At 42.4% G+C, this 23,581-nt stretch overlaps 1 protein-coding gene across 12 annotated transcripts in view; it reads left to right on the forward strand.

Annotated features, from left to right (window-relative positions):
- LOC137422252 (transducin-like enhancer protein 3) overlaps positions 1 to 22,481 on the forward strand; it is a 49,890-nt gene extending 27,409 nt beyond the window's left edge. For 4 of the 12 annotated variants that reach the window (XM_078769497.1, XM_078769499.1, XM_078769502.1 and 1 more), the window contains 6 exons: positions 3,513 to 3,539; positions 5,221 to 5,437; positions 6,831 to 6,847; positions 17,399 to 17,518; positions 17,864 to 17,920; positions 20,557 to 22,470. In XM_078769497.1, coding sequence (XP_078625623.1) covers positions 3,513 to 3,539; positions 5,221 to 5,437; positions 6,831 to 6,847; positions 17,399 to 17,518; positions 17,864 to 17,920; positions 20,557 to 20,796 — 678 coding nt within the window. In that variant the 3' untranslated portion in view covers positions 20,797 to 22,470. Of the gene's footprint in view, positions 1 to 3,512; positions 3,540 to 5,220; positions 5,438 to 6,830; positions 6,848 to 17,398; positions 17,519 to 17,863; positions 17,921 to 20,556 lie in introns of all 12 variants that reach the window. The other 8 variants (XM_078769501.1, XM_078769503.1, XM_078769506.1 and 5 more) reach the window with 6 other exon arrangements.
- Positions 22,482 to 23,581: the final 1,100 nt, after the last annotated feature.

A 23,581-nucleotide genomic window follows, 5' to 3' on the forward strand; every position in this document is an offset into this window, starting at 1 on the left:
CACAGTAAGCCAAATTGATAAATTCAAGCAAGATTCACATAAATGCAACTTGATATAGTGACCTGAACAAGTTCTCATGACGTCAAATATTATTTTTATATGGAAGAGGTGATGCAGCTCACACTTTCTTTTGCTATGCAGCTTGTATCTTCTGCAGCACACATGATACATGATGTTTTATGACATCCTGACAGATTTTATATATATATATATATATATATATATATATATATATATATATATATATGTATGTATATATATATATATATATATATATGTATGTATGTATGTATATATATATATGTATGTATGTATGTATATATATATATATATATATATATATATATATATATATATATATATATATATACATATATATATATATATTTCGGGCAGTCAATAAGTAACCTTAAAATATTTTTCACAACTTGTTTTTTGGATGTATGTGTGTAACAACTGTTACTTTTCAACATCATCTCCATTGCTTTCAATGCATATTTTTTCCAGCGTTTTACTAAGGCCTGGATTCATCTCGGGGGAGGGGGGGCTTTTGGCTGCATGTGTAGCCATTCATGCACTGCCTCTTGGACCTCTATCGGATTGGAAAGTGGTTCCACCAAGCACTTCTAAGTGGCCCAATGATGTGGTAATCTGAAGGAGCGAGGTCTGCCGAGTAGGGTGGATGTGGAAGACGCTCAAATTGCAGGTCCTCGATTTTTGCAGCTGTAGTGCGGGCAGTATGGGGCCGAGCATTGTCATGCTGCAGCAAAACACCGGTAGTGAGTAGTCCATGACGTCTCGATCTGACTGCTGGTTTCAGATTATTTTTAAGGAGTTCGCAGTATGATGCACTGGTGACTGTGGTCCATCTGGGCATGTAATGCTCTACAAGTGGGCCTCGGCTATCCCAGTAGAGCGTCGGCATCACTTTTCCAGCGGACGGCTGTGTGCGGAATTTTTTGGGCTTCGGTGAAGTTGAATGGCGCCCCTCTTTGCTTTCCCTCTTCATTTCTGGCTGAAAGTAGTGGACCCAGCTTTCATCCCCAGTCACTACGCACTGTAAGAAAGCGTCGTTTTCTGTTTCGTAACGTCGCATAAGTTCTTCACATGCGCCCACTCGCCGTTCTTTCAGTTTGGGTGTGAGTTGTCTCGGCACCCACCTTACAGACACTTTGTGGGACCCCAGCACGTGAATAATCTGGTGTGCTGAACCATGGCTAATGTTCAATTTGGAGACCTCGGGGGCTACAACTACATGCGGCTACAACGCGGCTACAACTGCGGCAATGCGGCTACAACTACATCCAGCATAATGCGACGGTTTTCCCTTATCATGCGCTCAACTCCTGCAACCATTTCTGGTGTGTCTGCTGTGTGAGGCCGGTCCGAGCGAGCAGCGTCTGCCACACTGGACACTCCACTTTTAAACTTCCTGTCCCAGTCGTACACCTGCTGCAGCGACAAACATGTGTCACCATATTGCATCTTCAAATCTGCGATGGAATTCACTGAGATTCACACCCTCACTTCCCAAGAAACGGATGACAAAACGTTGCTCTTCCTGGTGCATGCTTCTAAGGGAGCCGCCATCTTGGAACTGCTCTACTGATGTCATACGCTTAATGTTGCCAAATCTAAAACAGGCAAAACATGACTCTTACCTATAGATATAACGTATGCCGGCTACAACTACACACGTTACATTCTCGAATTTATATCACCATTTTAAGGTTACTTATTGACTGGCCCGTGTGTGTGTGTGTGTGTGTGTGTGTGTGTGTACGTGTACACACACACACACACACACACACACACACACACACACACACACACACTCACACACACACACACGTGGAGTGTCCGCAAATTACCATTCCAACTTCAAACCTTAATAAGAAAATAATGAAATGGGATACAATGATGTGGTTCACTGCAGGTGAAAGAACATATCTCAAAGTTCTATTGACTTTCTGTTTCGTTTCCAGGTGTCTCCTTTGACACACGACATCACATTTACTGCAAATGGCATCCCGACAACAATAAGTGCAGTGTGTCGCCTGGTGTATTGAGACTAAATTAGCTACACAGGTTCAACAAAGGTCCAGGATGACCAACATGTCCATGAGAGTCGTTTGAGTGCAGTCCCCCAAAGTCCATTCGGATTGGATGATGATCTTGACAAAACATGACGATAAAATTTAGAGATTGTTCTTTGACATGCAGCACTTTTTTTTCTTCTTTTTTTTTTGTAGTATACAAGATCGAGGCTCGTGAAAGAGCTAAAGATTCATTTAGAGCTAAAGAGCTAAAGAACCTCATTGTTGTATCCATTTTTTATGGTTTGAATTTGGAACGGTAGTTTCTGGACACCTTGCATGTGTACATGTATATTATATATTTATGTTTGTACAGTATATGTAATATTTGCCATGAACGCAGCATGCATCATGCTTCCTCTAAAGCATCCTGGGGCATGCTTCTTATGGCCTTTTTCTTAGTGCAACTAAAATTACAGCGCCGTTGATATATAGCTGACATCTTCAATTTTTTAAAATGCCATTTCAAACAAAATCCCTTTGAGGGACGTTTTTTTTTTGTTGTTGTTCGTTTTCAAAAAGGGACTATTTAGTAATGAGTGCGTACTGTTTTGATTCACACACTCGCCGTGGTGATGATCTTTCGTATTTATTTCTATTTCGGTAATTGGAATATATTTAGGTGCTCCACCTTGAAATTAAATGCATGGGTTGGGTTTGTTTGCGGCGATTATTTAAAAATAAAAAATAAAAATAAACATTTGAGGGAAAAAATAAATACAAAGTGTGAATGTTTATTTCGTGATTGTGGGATTTTTAAAGCGTCGAGTGCATGTAGCTACCTGTGCACATTTGCATATTGGCGACAGAAGTCTTTGCGCGAAATTTTTTTTTCTCGAAATTGAAGTGAATTATTTGCAGTTGCGAGAATAAGAACGTCAATGGAAATAGGTCACATTGTTTATAAGGGAAGGGCTTTGGATAGCGGGTGCAGGATGTATTGCCCTTTCGATCCATATCTTCATCTAACCAGGTAATACTTTCCTGTTTTGACTTTTTTTCTGAGCATTCTGTTTTAATTTTAAAGTGTAACGGAAGTCTAAGGGTACATGCAGTGTCGAGGCTTCAAAATAGCATTCCTGCTTTTTTTATTCTCCAAACTGAAAGTAGCTTCAAGTTTGATGACGTGTATTTAAAGGACGTACTGTTGGACGGAGGTGCTTGCTTCATAACAGTTGTTAACCAATTGATCAAATGCAGCCAATATTGTTGGTAAATTGACTCGGTAGCTTGTTACACACTGGGAAACCTTGTTTGCAATAGGCTCTCGTTTCAAGACCGTTTTCTGTTGTGCCTCGGCAGTGACGGACGGTAGCTACTGCTAGTTTACCTTTGCTGATTCCTCATTGCCTATTTGTTGAATTTTTTGAAATTTTAATTTGTTCCTTAAATATTCTCTTTTTCTTTTTCTTCCAGCAACTCCACGCTGTTTACCCCCAGCTGGTTAGTGGCGTGTTGTGAACTTGTGAATGGTTTTGCTTGCAAAGTTTACATAATTTCCTTTTGACTGTCTGGCAATCGCCCACAAATTGCGTGCTTCAATCTCTTCTGGGTTGCTTTTTTTTTTTACACATCTAAAATATCGATAATCTTGCTAATCGATTACTTCGATCAAATCGATTGGTCCTGCAACGTTTTGGATCCGTATCGGCTACATTATGCTCCATTTACCAAATAGTAGTAAAAGCGGAAATGTGACGTAATTAAGTCTGCCAATTGGAAACCAAATTATTTTTTGACTGGAGAAGCCGAGCCCAAACGGGGAACCAATAAGAAGCATATAAGAAGCAAACGGGTCGAGTGCATTCTCCATATAAGAATAAGAAGCAAACGGGTCGAGCATATAAGGCCCAGAAACCAGGCGGGGGAATTTTCTTGTCTTGCCAAGTTTTGAAAATCCCCGTCTTTGTTCAGTTTGCTGTGTTTGCTGTGCAGTGCATGCTGGGAATCGTGCTTTTCAGAGTGGTTGCATTGAGGGTGGGTGTTGGAGAATTGTGGGGTGAAGCGAGGGGGGGAGGAGGTTGCGAAGATGCAGCACAGGAGGGTAAACCATTGGGAATTTATTTTCTTTTTTTGCTGTCGCTTGCTGCATGCGCCCTGCCTCAGCTCTGCATAATAATCACAACTGGCAATGTCTGCTTCAAAGGTTTGCGAGCTTAAGATATGGACGTTCGATGGAGAGGTCGAGACGGTTTGGCCAACGGCGTGTGCAATGCAGCGATTCAAATTCTGAGCAAATTATTCTGCATTTTTCACATACAAGGAAAATATGGCAACTTAAAAGTATATAGCATATTTGAAAAGTTTTTAGTTTGTTACAACCAAAACTCCAGTTGATTGGTCTTCCAATTAAAGATCCTCCAATTTAGTTTTATCATTCGCTTCATCCATTACCTACAGATATATGTACATGTTTCTCGTCCAATATTCACACTATATGCATTGGCTGAAATCTATAATTAAATAATTTCGGGATTCACGTTGTTGCAGTGCTCTGCAGCCTATCTCGAACCGATGAGCGGATTTCCTGGTTAAACACATTATATCTTTGCTGTGTCATTGGACAAAAATCCTCTTCCCATGCCATGTGCTTCGGTGCCTTGCTAAAGTGGCTCGTTAAGAGCCCTCGGATGACCGCAAAAGTTACTGTGCAAAGGAACCTCAATGTGGACTTCGTAGCAATGATTATTTGAGGTTGAATTGGAATCGATGTGCAGTTTTATTATCCCAATGCCAAGTCTGTAATCTGTAATGCGAAATCTCAATAAACAAAATCTGGAAACGCAAGTTCTTCGCAGTATCTTTCTTCCATTTTTTTGTATGCATTGGCTGGGCGGTGGAATGATTTGTGAGAATTTTGCCGACCAAAAGTGCATTGTTGATATGAGATGCAGCTTCTGTGGTGGCTGGCTGCGCGTTCACCATTCCTTCCACTCCTAAACGTCGCCTTTCTCTTGTCGCTGCCACCCTGCCCTACTCCCCCTCCTCCTTTCTGCCCTTCCTCTTCCTTACCTCCTTTCAATTCCACTCTTAACCCTGCATCCTTCTTTGGTCCTCCTTTCCATGCCCTTTCACCCTCTTTCCCACTCCCCACCCCTCTCCTCACTTCCTTGTCTTGCCACAGCACCAGCTGCAGGCCCAGCATCTCTCCCACGCACACGCGCCACCAGTGCCCATGCCCCCTCACCCTTCGGGTCTGCAGGCCCCAGGCCTGCCCCCCATGCCGGGAGGGAGCGCGGGCCCGGCAGGCCTGTTGGTGTTGTCTAGTGCGCTCAGTGGACCAGCAGCCGCACACCTCCAGGCCCTCAAGGAAGAGAAGAGCCACGAGGTTGAGCATCGTGGTACGTGCTGCTCGATAACATTTGTCCTAGTTGGTTTAGTGCCTATTATAATAAGAGACTGCCTCAAATAATTCTTACTAATGATGGAGTCACGTTCATTAAAACAATTTTGAGTAAGGAAAAAAGCATTCAGGTTAAATTATGAGATTCAACTAAGTGACGGATCATGCTGAATATTTTCCTTCCTTTGTTGCATTCCCCCTTAAGCTTGCTCGTTAAAGTCCTAATTATTACTGGAATAATGTTTTGTTAAACGGAGAAGCAGTAGAATCACTTGGCCATGCAGGTCACCTTACTGGTTGGTGATATTCAAGCAGGGGCACTGCACTGCAAGATTTATCTGGGCTCTAGGGCAATAGGATAGTACGAGACTACATATGTCATTAGTGATTAGCGGTGCAGAGTCCCCCTTGCCCCCCCCCCCTTTCCTCAACGTAGGGCTCTCAACATCCCTTCCACCAATTAAACCACCCCTCCTTTCTTTTCTCATGCAATTTGATTTGGCAGGCTTCTCGAGTCCTTGCATCATAAGTTCGACACATGAACACTTTGTTCTTGGCATGCCGACAAACCAAATGCAGATGAAGGATATTTTTTTACCGTCAACTATTTTTACTGCTGCTGGAATGAATATGGTTTATAAATCAGACTAGAGTGCTGCCAGGGAATATACATTGCATGCCACAATAGTATTTGATGTGTGTGTGTGTGTGTGTGTGTGTGTGTGTGTGTGTGTGTGTGTGTGTGTGTGTGTGTGTGTGTGTGTGTGTGTGTGTGTGTGTGTGTGTGTGTGTGTCACGCGTGCGTGTGTGTGTGTCACGCGTGCACTGGTAACAGCTCGCTTTATTGGATGATAAAAATTCCCGCCTTGTGTGAAGTATGTTTGACTTTGGAAGAAAAAAAAACTGCTCCATTATTTGAATTACTTTCCTTTGTTTCCATTCCACCCCGGTGCACTTCATGCCATAACAATGACAGAGTAGAAAGGATGCTTTTTTTCAAACACTCCAGTTTTGTAATGTCCACATTATAAAGTTTGATCACACATTCTCAAATTCTACATTTTATTTTGTCATCATATTTTGAGAATTTACATTTGCTTGAGAAAATGCTGCTAGGGAAATTTGTTGGTGGGCTTCATGACCACATGAATGAATGAATACTAGTCCAAAGCTCTGTATTTGCTGTCGTATAAAATCTGATTCTTGAGACTTATTTATTTCATTGTTTTCACATTTGCATCGTTCCTGAGCAAAAACATTTGTTCATTGATTTTCATCAAATGAAAGTTGTTCGCAGTATTATTCTAAATTTCCTTTCTGTTTTTTTTTCTTTTCTTTCTTCCCCTCCCCCTCCACCTCCCCCTTTCCATTTTCATGTGCTGGGAAATTAGAGCGGGAACGTAATTCGGTAAGTACAATCTTGTTTGCACGAATGTATGTGTGTATGCCAATCGGTCGGTGGCTTTTGTTCTTTGTAGATGACATGCTTCCAGGAAGATGCCAGCATATTTTGGCATCTTCTCAAAAATTATAGATATCCTTCTCAGTAAACCTTTCCCACACTTGTCTTGCCCACAATATATATATATATATATATATATATATATATATATATATATATATATATATATATATTTATGAATGATTGTTTTGAAGGCATTTTTCCCCACTAGAGCGGGGGGTCTTAGCCTTGCGGGCCACATGACCTCATGGTTCCCTGTTTGAGGCAATGTTTTTATGGCCGGATGCCCTTCCTGACGCCAACCCTTAGTCACCTCTTACGATGAGCAGGGATACGGTGTACCTATTCTAAATCGGGGTACACACCGGGATCATTCATCCCAGCAAGCTGGTGCTCAATTTGCCGACCTCGGAAGGATGACAGGCTGAGTCAACCCCCCTGGTGTTAATTCAGCGATCGACCGGGATTTGAACTCAGGATCCTAGGATCCCAAGCCGGCACCCTAACCGCTAAGCCAACACCAGGCTTGTCTTGCCCACAATCTGCTTTGCATACTGTACCCAAGGTGCTAACAGATTCAGCGTATATTACAGTTAGAGAAAAATCAAAATGAAATGTTTCTTGATCCGAATCATTTGGAGAATGCTAGTTTATGAAAGTTTATGAAATTTTAAAAGAAGTCTTCTTTGGATGACCGTCTCAGATCTTTCTGGACCTTTCAGCAAAGCAAAATCCTTGTTGCTATAAAAGGAAGCATTGGCGATGCTTTCCAGAATCAACATGGAAATGGTGACTCGTCGTACGAGTTTTGTTGCATTCCACCATGGTTCATTTTGATCAGGTAACACTGAAGTGCAAGTGGCTGGGCAGCTCTGATTTGTCCTTCGGGTTCCATTGTTGAAAACTCATGACAGGCGATGAAAAGGAACCAACCTCAGAAGTGCTATCACCCACCTCTTCACGGGAAGGCAAGAAATTCTGGCACAGAATGAAAAGGAAAGGCTTCGGAAGCACAAAGGCGTACCCGACTGCCTGCTGGTGGGCTGGGACCTCCTTCCAAGCGGTGCGCAGTGCTCGCCTGAGGGGTCCGGTTCCCATGGATGACTGCCAAATGTAACACAGGCTGGGCCTATATTCTCGTTGGTACATTCCACGGATGTAGAGCATGAGATGTGGAACCTCCCACATTCCTGAAGCAGCTAGTCAAATCATGAGGAATTGATGTCGCATCACACCTGTCATCTTAAACTAATGCCGTTCATATATCCAAGCAAGAAATAGGCCAAACCGGCATGATATTTGAATTCCTATTGAACCCAAGTGGTGTGTAATTTGTAACAATTTGAGCATTAATTTAGGCCTGATAGCAAGTGGATTGTTGTTTATTTTTTATACTCGTATATCGTATATCGTATCACAATTTGTGACGAGACCAAGTAACTCTTTTATTGACGTTCAAAAGGACATGAAGAAGTTTTTTTTTCTTTTTTTTTCTTTTCAGTGAAAGTCAATCCTGGATTAATCCCTCGGCCTTCCTGTCAGTACACTATCCGTTTACCCCCTTCTCTCAAGCTGGGAAACATTTCTCCCTAATCCACCGCTCTATTTCAAAGACTGCTGCCAAATACTATGACTGTCATGCAGCTGTGATTATCCTTGTTTGCATGAGGCACGTTGAAAGCGGTTTAGCTGTCTGCAGTCACCTTCCATCCTGCTTACCAGGTATAGTGAAAGCCAGGCTTGACGTAACCATTGGATAAGCCGTGTCCCAAAATACCCTGCAGCACATTTTTGGAACCTCTGGTCAGCGGAAAAAAAAAAAAGAAGGGACTGAAGGCTTCTAACACACCGAGGTGTTGACAGCTGAGCTAAGAGTTTAAAGTGTGTTAAAGTTGCAAATTGTCAGCAGTATTTGCAGGCACACTCCAGCAAGGATCGTTGTACATTGCTCTGGCAAAGTGCACGCCGCTTTGTCGTGGCACGTTTATGATAGCCCAAGGCACTTGCTTTTATTTGCTTTACTCCAGCCACGACAATTTGCTTCCTTTAAACAGCTTTGACATCGTTGCTTTATTATAGAAGCAGAAGCAAAAATAAAAAAATATAAATTCCCATCTCGCTGCAGACATGGCTAAAACCTTAACGACTTTCCCAACTCCGAGCCATAACCAAGGCTTAGCGTTGTTGCTCTTTGTGAAACAGTTGCATTCGAAAGGGTCCGCTTGAGCCAGGAAAGGGTATAATAACACTGAATTGTCTCATTACATCATATGAAAGGGCCATCTATTCCATTTGAGCTTGTCCGTCTTGTCCCTGTTACGTTATACTTTATTGAAAGGCCATATTCAGATGGATACTATTCTTGAGAGGTTCTCTTGATGTTTGTGGGAGTGCTTAGCCTCCTCTTCCCAGCCGCCCCATGCGTTTGGAGAGCTATGGCTTTGCAAGCACCACTGTCACGGGATTCCTACAAGCCTTGTTAGCAGCACAAGGGCATGCGTGCCAGGAAATTGCTCTCGTTGCTAATGAGCTGCAAAACCTCCTGAGAGCCACAGCAATCTATGGTCGAAAGGATCCTTCTGAGGCCCACTCCTCTTCGGGTTAGTAGTTGGCATAATGGAGTCATTGTGGGTTAATTAGCATGGAGACTGACCGGATCATTGCGCTTCCTCGTTAGGATGACGTTTCGAGCTGTGCCGGTTGAAGAACCGTCCGTCCAATGCTCCATCGGGCAGCAGAGCTAATGGTCTCGTATAATCTAGGTTTGTTACGTGACTTTAACATTGTTGTCATCAGTGATGGAAATGAGGGAAAAGCTTCAGCCCACGGTTTCTTCCTATTCTCCTTTTATCACAACTTGCTAATAACTCTGAAGTGCATGCATAATTGGAAAGCAAATAATAACCGTTTGATACCCAGAGGACCAGTCTTCTGGAATATATATTTGAGTGGGACGTCACAAAGGCAAGTGTTATGTACCGCCGCTTTGCGATAAGAGTTGTTCTGTAAGCGACTTGGCATCAACTCCTTCGCACAAGAAACCAGTGTTGGTACTTCAGTATCGTGGCTGATAGTGTCACACCTTCCGGCCTGGAGACTTGTGGGTGGTTTATTGTCCATATGGTCAGTCAGTGGCCAGTTGTGATGGTGAAGGGGGAGGGAAGGGGATGTGGGAGGGAAGCATTGCAAATACTTGCAAGAAAGGCTTTGTTCTGACCCGTGTGGAAATTCCTTAAGCGTGAGTGTGCATTTGTTATTGTTCTGATCTTTGGAAAGTATTTGGGAATTTTCATATGCTGCAGATTCGGTGGCAAAAAAAATGCAATCTCAAAAATATAAAGTTAACTTTTTAATTTGTAGTAAAGTTCTAATGTTGATGTTTGGATATGTCACAGATGTTGTATTGCTATTTTTTCCAGGTTGTGGGATGCTTTCGATGAGTCGGATAATTAAGACAAAAAAGCAGCCTAGTCCTTGTGGCCTTTGGCCTTTGGGAATAGAAGTGGAAAACTTCCTCAATCTCAAGTTTTGCTGACTCACTAGAGTATGTCGGCCACACTGCCCACACAGGTGTGCCTTTGTAGGGAGGTGAGGGAACATAGCAGGAAGCGGGTTGGGTTTAAACTAACTCCGTGCATGGAGGTCATGCCTTTTGGAGTGAGGGCTTTGGAGTGAGGCTTTGGAGTGGGCTTTGGAGTGAGGCTCTACGTTGACACTATCAAGCTGTACCTTTACAGATGAAACCTGCGTGATATCATTACTCTTGTGCAGATTTTTACTGGAATAGCACTGGCTTGTGGCCCCAAAACACAGTTAGGATTCTTGAGGGTTTTAACCTAAATTACCTGAGTTTAAAACCAGAATGATCTGACCATCTGACGTCTCCTGCCTTCTGTGCTTTCTAAAAAAAATTATTTCGTTCCACTTTTACCCACCCTTTATTTATAATGGGAAATTGTTAATTTCAGACCGTTTTTGTTTTTTTTCAGCCATTAGCACCAAACCCACAATTATGATGATAAAAGCATCTAATAACTTAAAAGGGAAATATCCTGAAAACGAATATGTACAAGTCAGGCGACGACGATGGTTCACAAGCGAGCGGTATTCAATGACAAAGGACGGACTATAACCGAAACGGGCCCGGACTGGGGGGTGGGCGGCCCACGTGGCAGGTGTCGGCCCCCGACATGCGGCGTACATGCCTATTTACAAAGGGCCCCAATGCGCTGTGTGCGCAGGCCTTTAAGAGCCAGCTGTACGTAATTGTGTGTGGTGCTGGCCTGGAAATGTCAAAACGAAGGTCACTGACCATGAAATGGGATAGAAAATAATGTATAATCAGTTATGACGTTAGTTAGCTACACAATACCGAAAATTCGGTTCGATTCCGAGAACTTTGAAAATTTGACCTTTGTGACCTTCAAAGGTCGAAGATTCTGAAATTTGTTGGAAAACTTGTATTTCATGATGTATGTGATAATATAAGATCATGTACGACATTTCACCCTATCAGGAAGCGAACAATGTAATAAAACCATCAAAAATCGACTTTTCTAAATTTCGTGACCTTGTGACCTTGACCTTGAGGCGAAAATGAAAAATCGAGCTCCGTTGGGCTAGACACATGATATTGCCCTAACCGAATACCGAAACCCCTGTCAGATTCCACCAACTCCCTCGGAGAAGATGTAGCTTGAACTCGATTACCCCCTAAAAAGACATCTTTTTCGGGCGTCGCTCCGCCCACAATGGGCGCAATACGCCCACTCTAGGCAGGACACAACTAGATCATGATGTCAACCTCCCACCCAAGTTTCATCACGATCGGATGATATCATCGGGTAGTTATGCTGCGGACAGACAGACACAGACAGACAGACAGACAGACACAGACAGACAGACAGACACACACACACAGACAGGCACACAGTCAGACGCACAGACAGATGCACAGACAGACACACACAGACAGACACACACAGACAGACACACACAGACAGACACACACAGACAGACACACACAGACAGACACACACAGACAGACACACACAGACAGACACACACAGACAGACACACACAGACAGACACACACACAGACAGACACACACAGACAGACACACAGACAGACAGACAGACACAGACACACACAGACAGACACACACAGACAGACACACACAGACACACACACACAGACAGACACAGACAGACACACACAGACAGACACACACAGACAGACAGACACACAGACAGACAGACACACAGACAGACAGACACACAGACAGACACACACAGACAGACACACACAGACAGACACACACAGACAGACACACACAGACAGACACACACAGACAGACACACACAGACAGACACACACAGACAGACACACACAGACAGACACACACCCATGACGAATATAGTGGTCACTCTGTTTGATAACTCGTGAACCAATATATATATATGGCTGACAGGATGGCCTCGACTAGGGGTATGCATACATGTATCCAAGCCGTCTAGCCTGGGTTTTATTCCTGACCCAGATATAAACTGTCATCCTGGTGTTTCACAGGCAGGGACATTTATCTATGTGTCCCTCAGATGTCCGTCGGATGGGTTTCCGTCTGCTGCCATTAGTTGGTGGATGGATAGATCACACTTTGTCTTTCGCGAAGAGTAGGCAAGTTATCGCCAGCATCCTGAACAAATTCCAACTCCCTGTCACCTTCAGTCAAACGTTAAGCCTGAGCAACCAGTTCGTGAAAGATTTGGGGCAAAACTGTTCCCTGCTGACCCCACAAGAATGTGGGAATTATTGTGGCTATTGAAGTAGTAGAAATAGTAGTAGTCTTCTTCTTTTGTATGCAACACACGGCTGTGAGTGGTATAATTGTCTGAGGTGGGCGTTACTGTGCTGCTGATGCAGTGATCCCTGTAGGTTCGGGCAGGAATTTGGAATTTGGCCAGGGTGGGTGTTTTCCAGTATTTTCCTGGAAATTTGGCCAGCATTTCCTGCCAAACTTCTTATTGCACTCCCTCCTGGTTTTTTTTTTTTTGGCTGTTTCCACTGATGTAGCATCATTGCACAGAACACAGTTAAACCATTGCAGGATGTGCAGCAGATGTATGGTAAGGCAGGTACCGACAAAAGATTTACTTAGTTGGTGCGCAAGTGCTTTCACCAGCCTTAGTCGCCGTAATGAATAATGGATGTCCGCACTCTCCAACATTTTGTCTTTCAGCTTCTCCTAATACGTCAATGCAGTGACCTCATAGTTTACATGCCAAACTAAACTGGGAAATCGATGATGCATACACTATGAATGCTCTATTTGTTTTATATGTAGCTCCTTGATGGGTTAAATTTCACTTGAACTTGCAGCTTGAGCTGGTGATACAGAAGTGCCTGAGAAGGATAAATGTGTGATGTTGATGTCCCCATGCTCAGATCATAAATGAGGCCAAAAACGAACAGCTCGGCAGGACAAACATGGCCGCGAATGAAAGCCTGTGTAGGTCGAACGAGAGGGCAGTAATGTCCCTAATGTGGTATTTAAAATATTTGGCATATCCCAAACATTTCTTTCCTCTGGACAATTAAAAGTATCCATTGATCTCATACTAAGCTTTTTGGTTGGTGCTGATCAACCGTGCACGACGTTTTCAGTTTCGTCTCGTGGGATGTTTCTTCTCTGCTTAGGAAAAGCAGCTAGTTACCCTCCAGGCTGACATAGGCTTTGTTTTTTTAGATCTCCATCTTTGAACAGAATCCGGAAATGGTATGGAGAGGTTGGGCAGACTGTGGATTAACTAACTCTATACCAGAGGGATGAACCACTCCAGCATGCGTCGGCCTTGCACCTGGTCCAGCTAAACCAGAAACCGGCAATTGACTTTAGTGAAAGATGATTCTTACTCATCATTGCTCGTGAGGGCATGACTTCCAATTGGTCCATGGTTCTTCAAATTCCGTGCAATTACAATTTGTTAAGTGTGGCTTTTTGTCGGTGAAGCTTCTCATTTGTTTATACCGTGGCCTCGAAATAGCACCAGCATTAACCTTTTCAGGCACTGTGCTTGTATATTACCTGTCTGACTGATTAACAGTCAGCCCAAGTTGCAAGGAAATGTTTGCACGCTGCCCCTTTCGAGTGGTGGTCCATTTCATTCCCATTGGAGATCTTACCTGACACCGACTTCATTGTTTACCTTTGCTGGGGCCTGAGGTGACGTTCACAGCAAAAAGCCATTAAACTTGGCTCTTAGCTCTTTCCTGGACCACAAGGGTAGGGTAATGGAGGATTGGTTCCTTGGAATGGCATGTGCCTGCAGTACGGATGCAAACTCTAATCGGATTGTTGGGCCTGGCCCTTCAAGAAGGTCACAAAAAGCCTGAGGGCAATCGCAGAGTCTGACAGCTTTGGGCTGGAAACGATTTTTTGAAGGAGATTTGTGTCTGCTGTTAAACCTGAATAGCAACCAGTCAGATGATGAAATGGTTGAGAGAAATATGGCTGCAGATTGTTACCTGACTTAAGAATGGAAGTAGTACAGTTGATGATTGAGGAGTTGAGCTTCTACTTTGGTAGTAGGATGTGCCTCTGAAAATAGGATGCTCATGGGAGAAGCGAGAAGAAAACCCCCTGGAAATGAGTTTTGGCTCAAAGGATGGTGGCAGCGGTGGTGGTTGTGGATACGTAAACTTGTGCAGGTCATTGGGAAGCCTTTGTGACGTTTCTATGAACAAATGGATCCTGTTGTGCCAAGATTTCTGAGCAACCATGGGAATTGGAACCCAAACAATTGAGGGCAATGCAGCCATTCCATCAATCCGTTTCTGGCTTTACAGGGCCAGCTATTTATTAGGTGCGCAAAGAATAGTTGCAGAATTTTGACTCCTCCCCCTCACCCAACCACATGCTACATATCTTCTATCTTCTATATATATAAAAGAAAGTTTTTGTTACTTGCCGGAAAAGATTCCGGCAAGTATGTTGATCTGTTCGTTTGTCTGTCTGTTTGTCTGTCTGTCTGCGGCACTACATCTACACCGTTGCATGTAGAATCGCCAAACTTTGCACACGTATTTGTCTTGCCCTGGAATAGACTGTGCCCAATTGATGACGTCATCGGTCACGTGGTTCGGCCGCCATCTTGGAAAAACCGAAAAACCTTGCACCTCCATATCTCCGAAAGTGCTGAACAGAAAAAATTGAGACATGGCTCATTGTAAACAACTCTCAATGGGGAATAAAATATGTTAATGACGACGTCATCGGTCACGTGGTTCGGCCGCCATATTTGTTGTAAATGGCCGATAAAAAGTACATTCCGGCAAGTCCTCGGTCCCTGACCGATTTTTCATTTGTTTGTTTGTTTGTTTGTCTGCACGCGCTAATCTCCTGAATGGTGAAAGATAGGAGGAAACCTCTGAAACAAAAAATGTCGGGACGGGCCCCGGGAAGGTTATAGGCTAGGTGGCGAGGCCGGGCGAGGCCGCCTTGGCCGGGCTGGGCCCATTTCACAATAAATCTTCTTCTTCTTTCAAAATTCTCTTGAAGTACAACTTATGCACTTAATAGGAATATCTGACTGATTGCAACACATGCATTCAAAATTCTCTCTCGCGGGGCCCGACAGAAGAAAGAACAAGGAATCGTTGAGCACTAACTGATACTGGGCTCGCGTCAGACCTATGTACAGAGGATTAAATTCATTCAAAAAGAACCCGGGCAACGCCGGGTGCATTCAGCTAGTAGTATATAATCTTTCCCTTCCCCTTCTATCTCCTCCCAAACTATTTTTCCATTCGTCCAACACTCCACCACCCTTTCCTAAATATGCACCTTACCTTTGCTCTTCTCATTTTTTTTGCTCCTCATTTGGCTTCATCCACCCCACATTTCTGTGTACATACATAGTTATTAAACATCCCCTTGTACTGCAAATCTAGACCGTATAAAAATCACAACAGCCATTTATGGAATGCCGCTGCCCTGACGGAACTACAGCACGTGCTAATGCGCACGACGATTGATTTTGCTCCATGTGTATTGAACCGACATACTCAGCAATTGGAATGCCTTCGGAGCCGTGCTAGCTGAAGACACCTGTGACTTTCCCAAGCTTTCATTTCATCACCTCCACTCACGGCTGCCTTTTAGGGCACCTTTGCGGTCTCTTCATTGTGGTTTGCAACAAAGACGAAAACCTTGATGCAATGCGTTTGACCCCCTTAGTGTTAACTTGATGGGGGCATTTATCATCAAGTCGAAGCTGTTGAAATCTCATTTCCCACAGCAGCTGCTCTCATTGCATGCACCTTCATTCTGCAAGATGTTCCACAATGTGAGCCAGATATTAGAGATAAATAATACAAGATAAACTTGGTCTGCAGATTTGGATTATAATCAATGCTACTATAGTGTTATCTTCTTCTGGTTTCGTGCTGACGTTTGCTTTGCGGTATTGACCGACAAACAAGGGCAGTGATAACGGAAACGCAATGGTTTGATCAATCGTCTGTGTCTAGTTTATTCATTGCATTGCTTGCAATGGTTTTTAATCTAAATAGAGAGTCAATGTTAGATCAAAGTAAGATTTTTTTTTTTTTCTAAAGTTTTCATTTTTACCTCTGCCACCAAAGGTGGATGGAGGTTATGTTTTCACTGTCTGTCTGTCTGTTTGTTTGTCTATGAACAAGATATCTCAAAAAGTTGTGGACGGATTTGGACGAAATTTGGCGGAGCTGTCGCATATGTGACAAAGACGAAATTATTCAATTTTGGTGAAGATTTGGATCCGGCTGGTGGAATTTTTAAGGGATTCTTCACCATTGGGAGATAGGACTAAAACCGACACATAGCACGATATCTTAAAAAGTTGTGGATCGATTTGGATGAAACTTGGTGGACAGATTGGGTGTGTGACAAGGACAAATCATTTAGATTTTGGTGAAGATACGAATCTGGGTGCGAGTTTTTAATGAAAATCAAGTGATTCTTCACCTTTGAGAGATAGGGCCAAAATGATATACAGTATAGCATAATATTTCCAAAAGTTGTGGATGAGTTGGAGTTGGGAAGATTACAACAAGCTGATTCGATTTTGATTAAGGTCTGGATACAGAGCCGTCCAATCAGTGGGAAACAAAACATAAACTGTTCAGTTTGGCGCAGGTTTGCGCTCTACCGAGAGCCGTCCTAGTTTTATGTGTGTAAGCATGTGCCAAAATCGTTTTGCTCCAAATGAGTGTACTGCCTGCGTCATTCATTAAGTGTATAGTAGGGGATGGGATGCCATTAAGCCACATAACCTAGTGGAGTCATGTATCATCAGCCAGAAGGCATGTCAAATTTGTCATAGTTTATACAGTGATGACAGCAGACTTGTAAAACTTTTTAAACTGCTGCGTGTATTGTTCCTTTCCCCTCCTCGCCCCCTTCCCACTCTCTACTGCTGCCCTCCCCTTTTTCGCCCTCCCTTCTTCCTCTTTACCAGACCAACTCGGTGTCACCCTCTGATAGCTTAAGGACAACTGAGAAGCACAGAAGCTCATCTGATTATCTCAGTGATTCTAAGAAGAGGAAAGCCGAAGACAAGGAGTCACTGAGTCGATATGTACGTAGCGAAAGGTTTGAGTGTTTGGCTGAATGATTTATGTGGGCATTTGTAGACTCATCATAAAGTTAAAACAAACTGCTGATATCTTGTGTTTACATTTCTTGTTTAGGCAGTGGTTACAAATGCTTAACTAGTGCATTATTAGCTGGTGACTAAGAAGCCTGGAATTCTAATTTTCTATAATAAGTACCTTTGGTGTTACTTTGGGGTGGTTATCTTCAATTGAGAGTTTTGAGATTGTTCCGTCTGTCATGATGCCTCAGTTTTGAAAGCCCTCTCCAAACTGAATATTTCGACTTAAAACTTTATTTTCTCATGTGATTTGATGTCTCATTGCTCCAGCAGGACAGTGATGGAGACAAAAGTGATGACAACCTAGTGGTTGACGTATCCAATGAGGTATATTGCTTTTTTCTTTCTTTCTTATGGTTGTAATTCATTCTGTCTACGGGTCATGCTCATCAGCGTTGTTATTTTTATTCCTTCCTTTCTTTGAGCCTTGACATAAATCCACATTGTGAAGAGATGTTTCTTGAATGTCTGAATGGGCTTTTGTATTGAATTTAGATCTTGATGAAAGACTAATGGTCTTTCTAGAATACAAGTCCATGAACTCGCATGCAACCTCATCATTTGAGACACGGGCAAAGAGGAAATCAATTTCGATGAATGACATGAATTTAATTCTCAGTACCAAGGGATTTATTGGTTATCTTTGATCCAGATCCAAAAGGAAGACTTTTTATGCCTCTGCCGATGAAGTCGCTGGAGGCATTATCTTTTCGGGTTGTCCGTTCAGCTGTCCATCCGTCTGTGCGTCCGTCCTTGATAGGTTTTCGTTACTATGATAACTTGAGAACTGCTGAAGGTATCTATGTCAAACTTGGGGTAGGAATGTATAATGAGGTAAAGATTAACTGATTAGATTTTGGGATCACGAGGTCAAAGGTCAGAGGTCATGTTAGGTAAAAATCCTGTTACCACGATAACTTGTGAACCAGTGATGGGATTTTGACTAAGGTTGGTACAAGTATGTATTATGAGGCAAAGATAAACTGATATGATTTTGAGGTCAAAGGTCAGAGTCTGTAATAGGTTTATAACTTGACAGCGGCTGAAGGAATCTAAGTCAAATGTGGTACATGGATGTATAATGATGTAAAGATGAACTGATTAGTTTTTGTAGTCAAGAGGTCAAATGTCAGACATCCTGTAAAGTAAACATTCTTTTACCGAGCTAACTTGTGAACCAGTTATGGGATTTTGACCAAACTTGGTATAATTATGTTATATAATTATACCAAGTGGATGCAAAGATAAACTGATTATAGTTTGGGGTCAAGAGGTCAAAGATTAGTTTCTATAATAGGTTTTTGTTTCTGTAATAACTTAAGAACGGATGAAGGGAACCAAGTCAAACTTGGTACAAGTATGTGTAATGATGAAAAGATAAATGGATTACCTTATGGGGTCAAGAGGTCAATGGTCAGAGGTCCCATTTGCTAAAAAAATATCTGTTACCGTGCTAACTTGTGAACCAATGATGGAATTTTCACCAAACTTAGTCCAAGTACCAGCGATTAAGACTGCCTGATGACGGATAGCCGAGACAGTTTTTACTCCCGAGGCGAGCAGCCGAAAATGGCAGTTCTGACGCGCGTGAGATCGGGAATAAACCCATGTGTTTAGACAGATAAACGTCTCGCAGAAAGGCTGCGAGACGTTTATCTGTCTAAACACCATGCAAACAAGACAAGGAAAATTCAACAATAATGATTTTAATGTAAAATAAATCAAAGATGAGATAAAAGTTGTGGTAAAAATAATATCCTACTTTGAGGATCCTCCACACAGTCACAAAGATGGACACACAGGGGAAAATAAAATGAAAGTAAAATGTCCTTTTTAGTGCCAGCACTTAGCTTTGCGTCCCAAATGGTTATTTTGGTGAGGTCGGCAGTGCAAGGTGGCTCGGAGCCGCTCGCGCAGCCAATATGGCCACGTCGAAGGCACAGTGGGCGACTGGGGATGAAGCAAGTCGTGAAGACGGCCCTCTCGTTTCTCCGCCTCTTTGTCCTGGGGATGAACAGCGTGGCCTTCAGCTCCTTGGTAGAGCACCACCACCCAAAACCTCCTCAAAATTCGCACACAATTATCAGCACCAAGCACACAAAAATGGTGAGCTTCTTGTCCAAAAAGCCCAGTGACATGCGCTCTTCCTCTTCACTCACGTCAAGCCAATCGGGGCATTCGGGGTGAGGCCTGACGACTCTCTACCGCTCCCCTCCCCTCACCCCCCCCCCCCCCCACCCAATCGCACCACTGCAGGGGCGTTGCCTTTTTCCTTATTATGTCCATCGGGGGGCGGGGCTTAGTCCGATGGCTCTGCTTGGCGTCTTGCCAGCGTGGTTGTTGTCATTAAACGGAGGTTTTTATGGCCGGCCGTAGTAAATGTAAAATTCGAGGGGAAAGTTACAGAGGGAAAGCACGCACTGGGGAAAAATTTGCCTTAATCCCTATAGCTAATTAGCACTGCTTCACCCCCCCCCCCCCCTCCCGTGTGAAGGCACATAAACAATCTTAAGCTACAGTTTTCTTACTTAAGTACATAGAGATTTATGCTACACGTCCGCGGTCCATGCTATAATTATACAGTTACCTTCCTTACGGTATCCTTTTACCTACCCCTATAAACATAACTATATTTTGATGAAAAGATGAACTGATAAGATTTCGACATCAAAGGTCATGTCGGGTAAAAATACGATACTTGAAAACATACTTGAAAGCTGAAGAGATTTAAATCAAGCTTGGTACAAGTATGTATAATGATGTGTAACAATGTGTGCAGAGGCACATCGGTCGACATCACGACATCGGAGAGTGCCGTTGTAGTTTTATTTTGTTTTAATTTCTGTCCTTGTGGATACAAAGTGGTAATGTTGAATAACATGTAAGGGTATATTTTAAGAGAAGATAAGGGAAGGGCTTGGCCAACGGCATGTTACACTTTGACTGTGCATTTCTCTTGTCAGGATCCGTCCTCCCCACACATCAGCCCTGCCCATTCACCACGTGAGAACGGCCTGGACAAGGTTCGTGTAGTAAAGCGTGACGCAGCACCTAACAGCCCGGCCTCGATCGGATCCTCTCGAAGCACTCCTTCGTCTTCCAAAACCAAAGACCTAGGCCATGTGAGGATTCAGAGATGTAATGATGTATACTGTTTGAATATACTTTCCTCCATCAAACTTTTTCTTTCCCTCCTTCATTAGTGTTTCATCTTGACCAATCCTTTTTGCTGACATTCCATTTTCCTCATCAATTTTAGTGAGACCTGATAGGGATTGTGTTCTCTGTTTTCATGACTTCAGTGAATGAATGAATGAATGATCGTTTTAAGGCCATTTTCCCCGGTAGAGCGGGGGTTAGCCTTGCGGGCCCCATGACAATCATGGTTCCCTGTTTGAGGCAATGTTTTTATGGACTGTTTATGTTTTTAGAGACTTCAGTCTTTGCCAAATGCTGAGCTATACAATGTTGAAGTTTTGCACAGGACAACAACAGACAAAAATCTTGTTAAATGTATAACTATCTGAAAAAACAATCATTTGCAAGAAAACAGTGAGGTTACAAAAAGCTGAAAAATTGCACACTTCCTATGGGCATTTTTTCTTACCAATTTAAATTTGGTTACTGTTGGTAAATGTCACAAATGGTTACCAAGCTAAGCTTGAGATAGACTTAAGACTTTCTCAACCAAATGTTGAGAGGTGTGGAACCCCTATTAGAAAGAAGATGAAGTGACGATGTTTCCGGCTTGGTCCCCTCTTCAAAGCAATAGATAGGGCTCATTCTCAAAGCAAATGAGCTCCTTTCTTTTATTATGATGAAGGGCTCATGCATGAAATGTTATTTCACCCTTTTTATGGTGGTTAGCATACCTTTCTCAACACTTAGTTGAGGAAATCTGTTGTCCTTATTTTTCCACTGATGCAAATAGACTTGAGTCGTTGTTATATATTCTACACTTATATTGTTGGAAAAGACTGGAAAACTTCATCACACATGTAGTACAGTTTGCTTTCATTACAATTTGTGGTAATGGTGACAAATGACTAAACATTGTAAACACTTGCAAACTGAACAATCACAATTTGCGATTAAAAACGATTTATGGTCAGTGAAACTTTGTACATCAATTCATTTTCAATATTTACAAAGCAAAACAAGTAAGATTTTACAAATCGGTTTGATTGATTATTTTTCCATTATCCGCTTTAGTTTCAGTGTGTTCTGTGGGCCTCAAGCTAACGGGAAAAATACAAGGATACATCGGCGTACCTTTACATAAATTTATAAAGACATTTATAGACGTAAATGGAACATTTTCATGAATTACACAAGACATTGTGGGATACATCAACATAGTATATAATATTTTAACTTGAAATCCCATTAGGTTTAGGATCAGCCACAGTCTCAGATGGGAGCCCCAACCGGCTAGCCCAAAGCTATTTGGATTTTGCAGAAGTTTTGTACTTTGTATTACGTGCAAAAGTAGAAGATTTTTCAAGTATATTGGTTGGTTGCGTACGTTATTCTGTCTGTCTGTCTGTTTTTCTGTCTCTTTGTCAATCACCTGCAGGTCACAATTTTAAAATGAAACTTCACCAAATGGTAGGGTTCATCATAAGAAGAAGAAGGCTATTTATTTATGAGGTTCAAAGGTCAACAACATTGTCAAATTTCTAAAACCCTCAATTTTCATCTGATTGACTTTAAATTTGAAGAGATTTGCATATTTAGTCTTTGAATTCAACCACCAATTATTTTTGAAGTCAAATTTGTTTTGTGGATTTTGCAAGTATCGTGGTCTGCACGATGTAGTTTTTGTTTAGTCATTTATTTACACTAACTTTCCATGAAGAGCTATAATTATTGATGTGTAAAAATCTTGGTAACATGTGAACACTTCTAATTATATGCATGGCCTTCAGAAAGTATCACAGCCCTTGACGGTTTTCACATTTTGTTGTTACAGTATGAATTAAAAAAGAATTTTCATTTTGAGATTTTTTTTGTCACTAATCTACACTTGATACCCCATAATGTCAAAGTGGAATTTGTGGTTCGGCAACCAAAATAGCAAGAGTCATTTTTGCAATTTTTTTCAAAAACGCAATATCTTAAATAGCCATATTGCATGTAACCCCTATTTCAAAAATATATAATCGCTTCTCACCTCCACTCATTCGTTCCTCCTTCTTCCCACTTGTGGAACCACCTTCCACATTCTCTTCAATCTCATTATTCTCTCCAGTTCTTCAAGACAGCTGTTCACCACCATCTCAAATCATTCCCCATCTGAAAACATAATCTTTTTTTTTATAGCCCTCATCTGCCCTCATCGACGACGAGGACAACTCTATAGCCCTCATCGAGGCCATTTCCTGCCCACCTCCTTCCAAATTTCCATTTTTTTTCTTGAGAACTTGCTTCCTTATCCATCTTGTTCAGCCCATGTGTTTTCCCCTATTCTTTCCTCCCCACATCCCTTATTTGTCCAAGTCTTCCTCTGTCTTGTCCCCTCTCCCCAACAACGTCGTTCCCTACCACATCTAATCTTTTAGGTACACATTAGCAACACTGGAGAGAGTTACTGTATATACAGTATTCGTCTTTTTACAAATGCATAATCCCAAACATACCCGGTTTTTAGAACCTTCACGTAAATTTAGTAGTAAATTCCCTTATACATGACCCCTGTGTACATTTCCCCTTAATTGGCTGGTAATTAAAGATTGCACCTTAGTTGGTCCATGTACAACACGTAGGACACCATAGGACCTCTCAATAGTTATGTCATTAGTATGTGTTTCAGGTAAGGCTGTGTTTCCAATAGTTGACTCTACGTTGCATCAATCAAATAAGATAGTTCCCCATTCAATTTTCCCCAATCGTCTCCCGCTCTTCAAGTGCAGTAGCGGTAAGGCAGCGTTCGCTGCCAGTAACAGTTGGGCTGTTTTCATGGGCATCACACCGCCTCTACTCGCCCAG

This window comes from Myxine glutinosa, unplaced genomic scaffold, assembly GCF_964187855.1.
Source record: "Myxine glutinosa unplaced genomic scaffold, kmMyxGlut1.1 SCAFFOLD_2796, whole genome shotgun sequence".
Classification (NCBI taxonomy): Eukaryota; Metazoa; Chordata; class Myxini; order Myxiniformes; family Myxinidae; genus Myxine; species Myxine glutinosa.